This window comes from Mesitornis unicolor, unplaced genomic scaffold, assembly GCF_000695765.1.
Source record: "Mesitornis unicolor isolate BGI_N332 unplaced genomic scaffold, ASM69576v1 scaffold10947, whole genome shotgun sequence".
NCBI classification, from domain to species: Eukaryota; Metazoa; Chordata; class Aves; order Mesitornithiformes; family Mesitornithidae; genus Mesitornis; species Mesitornis unicolor.
The window spans coordinates 60,942-67,695 of record NW_010198466.1 but is presented as its reverse complement, the minus strand read 5'-3'; the positions used below and the strand labels follow the sequence as shown (position 1 = coordinate 67,695).

The 6,754-nt window shown below is 42.7% G+C and overlaps 1 protein-coding gene across 1 annotated transcript in view; it reads right to left on the bottom strand.

Moving 5' to 3' along the window:
• Window positions 1-2,976: 2,976 nt before the first annotated feature.
• CCBE1 (collagen and calcium binding EGF domains 1) overlaps window positions 2,977-6,754 on the bottom strand; it is a gene marked incomplete at its 5' end in the record, with an annotated part of 23,372 nt that continues 19,594 nt past the window's right edge. The window contains 4 exons of the mRNA XM_010189166.1: window positions 2,977-3,210; window positions 5,171-5,206; window positions 5,745-5,780; window positions 5,873-6,012. Coding sequence (XP_010187468.1) covers window positions 2,977-3,210; window positions 5,171-5,206; window positions 5,745-5,780; window positions 5,873-6,012 — 446 coding nt within the window. The remainder of the gene's footprint in view (window positions 3,211-5,170; window positions 5,207-5,744; window positions 5,781-5,872; window positions 6,013-6,754) is intronic.

Genomic DNA, 6,754 nt, shown 5'->3' with positions numbered 1-6,754 from the left:
TATTTTTGGAGCCACAGAGTAATAAATAATTTACAAGGTAATGACTTCCCTGGCTACTTGGTAACAAAGCTTAAGACTGGAAATTATTCCTCTGCTCTAGCTTTACAAAACTTTGGGTGTGCTGAAGAAAATGTCACTTTTCTATCTGAGTGTTTATCGAGAAATCCTAATGAAATGTTTCTGATACAATGTGTTATGAACGTTATCATACAATTAATCAGAAACGAAATGAGAACGGTCTATGCAAAGATCTTAGCCAGACGCAGGCAGGAGGCTGAACCTCCCCAGCCAGCTGTGCTCAGAGGGGCTCCCCTTGCTGCAGGAATTCCTGTGTCACGTTGGGTGGACTCAGTCTTTACCACAGTGTCCCCTCCGTGCTGCTGGGACTCAGCCAACAGCTTTGGGGCAGGGAGTCTGGGAGAAGGAGGGCAAAGCACAAGAGCAAACCCAAGGAGCACTTTTCTTAATTTTTTTTTACAGAGTAAGCACATCTGCTGGAAACCTATCTCTGGGCTGTGAAAATCAGTGATGCAGACTCCAGAAAGGGAAGTTATTGAGGTTTCCATTCAGAAAGGCATGTAAACGTGTGCCATATTTTGTGTTCATGAGTCTGTAGCATAGCTTTCTGTACATGAAGCATGTATTTTATCTACTTTCCTGGCCCAGTCTCAGAATTTCCCTTCCCTAGATACTTATGCACAACAGGGAAATTGTCACTTACCCTGAATCTGATGGTCAAACTGTAGGAAGTTCTAGTTTGGTATTTGTCTGTATTTGGAAAAGCAGACCTTAGAACTAAAATAAGTGCCTTTTTTAGAACACATCGTCTTGTGGGCAATAGAATTTAGTTGGTATGTAGGAAGTGACTCATCTAACTCATTATTCAGTATCTAATGGTCAAAAATCCTGGAGCTACCAATTCTACAGTGGGAATCAACCTGATCCAGCAGGTGATGTAGTGTGGTGGTAAATAAATGCAAGAGTTACATAATTTGCAAGAGTTACAAATATAACAATTAACATTTAACAAACCTACTTATAATTGCATGCTCATGAATGACATTATTTATAACCAGTTGCCTGCTTGAAATTAAGAAAGACATAAATGCCTCAGTTCATGCTATTTTAAAGGTTTCCTTCAGCCTGCTGTGTGTATGACCATCCCTCTGTTGACCACAAGCTCCATCCCCAAGTCCCACTGATCCCCTTATTACCTAGTTCACAAGACTACTTGGATCTGCAGCTGCTGTCAGAGCTCCTCCCAGAGGAGAAGCCCAAAGACCACAGCGTGAGAGCATTATCATTTTTTCTAAGCCACCCCTGTGACTTAGTCATTGCTGTGTAAGTATTGATATATACGTGTAAGGTGAAGAGGAATACAGAGTGTTAATGTTCTTAAAGCTATTGCCATTGCTTGTGGCATAGTGATAGCAAGGAGTTGGGAAACAATAACAGGCATGAACACGTCCTCTTAAGATAATCCACAAAAGATACAAAAGGTCTAGACAGCCAGCTGTTTGTACAACATGACCTGTACTGGTAGTGTAGGGATTACACCAACTATCTTTTGGCTCAGTGAATATGGAAAGGAATAAAAAACCTTTATGGGTTATCTGAAAAGGACCTGCTTATATTTTTACCTGTATTTATTCTACTAGAACATGCAAGCCCTGAAAAACATGGCAAAGTAAGAAGTTTTTCTTTGCATTTGTAACATGGACATGACCCAGCACTAAACATACTGTAGAAGTGGCAGTTACACAGATAAAACATTGAAGTTTTGAGCTTAATATACTCCTTTATCTTCTAAGCGTGGCAAAGTCCTCAGCAGCTGTGGTAATCCAAAAGAAATGGTAACACGCATCATCCATGAGGTATGGTCTAACTTGTGCATCCAATTTTCCAGTGTAAAAAAAAAGGGCACTCCCTTTTATCCCCCTTCACAAATACAGGATCCCATGTGCAGTACCTCACGTTAGCCATCCTCGTACCAGTCAAAATGTTTTGTCATGTGCACTCCTGCACCTAATCCTACTCCTCAGACACCCAGCCAAATACACTGCAACTCTGTGTTCCAGTTCCATGAATGTCATTTAGGTTGGTCTCGTGCAGAAGAGGAACAAAACAGAAGGAAGCTCTTTGCAAACATGAGGCCTCTCTCTGGTCTTGATTTCACTTGGACTTGAGCATTTCCCCAAGGAAGACATGCATCTACAGGAGGTCAGAATCCGAATCTCTTTCTCTCTGCAAGGCTGGGATTGATTTTGTGCTTGCCAATAAGCCTACTTGATTCACTTATGCCTGGTTATCCTGCTTTATATATCCCCTATTCTCTTGCTCATCTTTGTGTAATGTATCCAGCATGAATCTGTTGGGGAAGGGAGCTGGCCTTCACACTGGGCAGGGGGCAATGGTAAGGGAAAAGTAATGTTAGTCTGGGAAAAACACATCTTTTCAGCTATCTTTGAAAGATACTCTAGCAACACGAATCCAAATTACTAGATTAAGAAGCAACGTCCTTGTATCACTGCTTCACCACATTTTTTTGCCTTTTTCTGTAATATATATTTACTTGTATAAAGTAACTGTGGGCCACGGTTTTCATTATTGACATCATTCAGGGATGATGTTCAGCTACTCCTCTACCCCTGGCAAAATTTGGGCACTGGGTCATTTGGACACAGAATGCAAGGTAGGCAGACGAAATGCAGTGGTTTGTGCCATTAGCTAGAGTGTGCCTTAGTCGTATTATGCACTAGGAATGTTTTCTTGATAGTCTAGGTACAACGCACAGTGCAGACTTGATGGTGTGGAATTGTTGCAAGGAGGCCATCATGAACCAGGAAAGCTATAGCACAGGCAGCATGGTTGGGAAAAACGCAGAGAGAAAACTAGGAATTATTTTTTTTTTTTACATTGTCAGTGCATTTTTATATTTAAGAACTCTAAAGGGACTCTATTTTTCAGTAGGGATAGCTAAGGATGGGCTGCCCTCTGTATTCTGGAGTCTCTGGGTGCTGCTCGTGGTTTGTAGTCTTCTCCAGATCCAAAATCTACTGTGTCATGATAGTTCGTAAATTCCTGAGGTAATGGAAACTCCTCTGTTGATGAGTGAGTCCTGTGTCCAAACACTCTCTCCTGCAGCTCAGCGATGTCATTTCGGATGTCTGCCATCATCAGCAATAGGAAATCAAATGAACCTGGTGGGCCCTGCAGTCACAAGGCATATTTATTAATAATAATCCACTTCATTCTTACAGTTTTCAGCAGGTTGATATAATTACTTATGCAGGGGTAACTCAGTAAAACACTGCTTCATATCAATTGCCTGAAGTTAATGGTCTGGTTTTGAATCAACTTGCTCAGGAAACAATTTTCAAAAGAAGGCAGATGTTTTTGCAGACAGAGCCTACATTTACAAGATGCTCAGACCTTTTATTACTCAACAATTCCCTTGCTATATCTGCCTCCTAAGAGTATCTTGACACCTCATGGGAATAGAGGAAATAAATCTTGGTTCCCAGTGTTCCTTCTTATTACACCAATAGAAATCACATTCCTAGAATGACTAATCAATCAATAATTACTTTTTATTGAAAACATTTTCTCAAGAATGCTGGTATTTCAAAGCTATCTTTTCAGTGTGGTAAATTCGCTGCTGTCATCGCTTCCTAAATATATTGGTAATTACAATGCAGAGAGTATCCATCTGATTTGATATGATTTTAGAAAATCATCATTTCTTTTTAGCTGACTTTAGCTGATAACACCAGATGGCTGTTCTGCCATTCAGTGAGACCTGGACAGGCTGAAGAGTTTGGCCAAGAGGAACTTAATGAAGTCCAACAAAGGCAAGTGTAGGGCCCTGCACCTGTGGAGGAATAACCCTATGCATCAGTATAGGTTAGTGGTGACCCGCTGGAAAGCAGCTCTGGGGAGTGGAACCTGGTCATCCTGGCTGGTGACAAGATAACCATGAGCCAGCAATGTGTCCTTGTGTCCAAGAAGGCCAATGGCATCCTGGAGTGCATTAAGAAGAGTGTGGTCAGCAGGTCGAGGGAGGTTTTCCCCCCTGTCCTCTGCCCTGGTGAGGCACTATCTGAAATACCATGTCCAGTTATGGGCTCCCCAGTTCAGGAAAGACAAGGAACTACTGGAGACAGGCCAGTGGAGGGCTATGAAGATGATAAGGGGACTGGAGCATCTCTTATGAAGAAAGGCTGAGAGAGCTGGGTCTGTTTAGCCTGAAGAAGAGAAGACTGAGAGGGAATCTATTTAATGCTTATGATTATCTAAAGGGTGGGTGACAAGATTATGAGGCCAGACTCTTTTCAGTGGTGTGCAGCAACAGGACAAGCGGCAGTGGGTATCAAGTGAAATGAAGGAAGTTCCATTTGATCATGAGAAAAAAACTTCCTTACTGTGAGGGTTACAGAGCACTGGACCAGGCTGCCCAGAGAGGTAGTGGAGTCTCCTTCTCTGGAGATGTTAAAAACGCACCTGGGTGTGATGCTGTGCAACCTGCTACAGGTGAACCTTCTTTGACAGCTGGGTTGGACTAAATGATCTCCAGAGGCCATCCTTCCAACCCTTACCATTTTGTGATTCTGTGACTTCACACAGTAAAGTACACTCTTTAATAGTGAGGACATTCTGCTGAACTCACTCTTAAAAAACCATTCCACCAATGAGAAAACACTGTAAGATATAAATTTTTAAACAATTTCACCTGAAAACAGGTTTTAAATACTCATCCTTCTCCTGATGACTTGCTCAAAGCCTATAGCTTCTCAAATCCCGGAGAGAGACGAGGGACAGGATTTTAAAAGGTTCCAGGGATCCCATCAGGAGTTCTGGCTGAACTGTACAAACTACCACTTCGAATAGGACCTCATGCTATTGCCTTCTGAGGATGTCCCACCACTGTTGCAGGGCTAAAATGCACTTACTGACCTCAGTGTCACCCCCAGCAAGGGAAGAGGTGTGTAGGCAAAAACACTTGGATGAAAACAGGTAATTACTTCCTTTCCAATAACATTTTCTGTGCATGTAAAGTATCTTTCACTGTGCTCTTGACACAAGAGAGGGCTTTTTATCCCCTTTTGTCTGACCTGTTGTTAGTAGTCAACATCCCTCTGTTGTGGAAATTCCTTCTGTGAGCAATACTTACAGGTATCCCCTTTGGTCCTGGTGCGCCTCGCTCCCCCTGTAATCAATACCACGTCAGTTAGTTTTCTGTGACTAATGGAAATGAAAATATCACAGTTTGCTTCTGCAGACTCCCTTACTTACTGTCCCCAGATCAAGGATCATCAGCTTACACTTGCTTGGAAAAAGAAAAGAAAGTGAAGGAGGAATGCAAGGCAATTGCCACTGATTCTAGTGGGAGCAGATTGGGGCACTTCTGATATTTCTCCTAGACAGTAAGAAGCAAACCAGCTAAAAGGAGGAACTGACAAAAGATCAGTCTAATTAAATGGACTAAAGCATCTATGTGTCTTCACAGAGAACCCAAGAATGCTGCAGAGAAAGGACAGGAGACTGTTTGGCAGAGCTATTTGCAAGACACAAGGAATGGCAAGCACAAAATAGCAGAAGAGAGAATGGGACAACAGGATGTTTTCAGCTTAGCAAATGAAATGAGATAGTAAAGAGTGAGACTACAAGCATGTAGAGCATCTCTCTAGCACATGCACTTCACATGTGCATGTGCCCACATGATGGAAAACAGTACCTCTCCTCACCTTGCTACCATCTCTCCCTGGGGCTCCTGGTGGGCCCTGCAAGAGAAAAGAAAGAGTTCACAAGGACATGAGAAGTTGTGCAGCTAAGGCCAATTGTGCAATGCACAATGGAAGATGAGAATACTGACCACAGGGCCCCGTCTGCCCTGCTTAATATGTGATATGTCTGGAGATGGGCCCATAGGTCCCATTGATCCACGAGGGCCTGGCTGTCCCGGAGGTCCAGGTGACCCAGGAACTCCTTGACTCCCTTTTGGTCCTGGAGCTCCTGCAATCAAGAGCAGAGGTTATCTGCCAGGGAAAGCCTTCAGGATATGTCATCAGTGCAAGCAAGGGAGACTGATCATTTTTTGAACCACCCAATGGACTGGTTGCTTTAACACACCCAAATCCACAACAACACAACCAACACAGCAATAATCGGAGACAACATTACTCCTTGTCACAGAGATGTTCACACAACAATTAAACCTTGTGTAGACAAAGAAGCCAAGATTGCCACTGCCAGGTGGTTAGGGACACAGACTCAAAATGAAAAGAAAAGCAGAAATGCCTGATTTTCACACAAAGAAGAGAAGAACAAGGTCACATTTGAGAAACATCTCTTAAAAAGAAAACCTCAGAAAACTCATGGGAATGTTGGGTCGAAGCCATCTACATCACTGACACCGAAGCAAGCCCTTTTCAGCGGTGGGTTGCACCTCTCTTTTGCCCAGTATGGTAGCCACTGTCTCAGGGGCAAAAAAGGCTCTGTTCTTCCATTTTGCTTTATATCCTTTTCAGCTTCTGCTTGTTCAGCAGAAAATGTTAGTTTTTATGAAGCACACAGGAAACAAAGCGTATGTTTAGCTCACGAGAAACACTATGAAAAGCAAAACAGTACAACCTTTGCACAAAATAAAGACCACTGAAGTGTCACTAGCTGAACTGCTTTATAATGAGAGGGCAAAGTACTTTTTTTCTTACTGAAGGCATGAAAAAGAGAACATGAAAGGCAGAGAGTAAAAAGG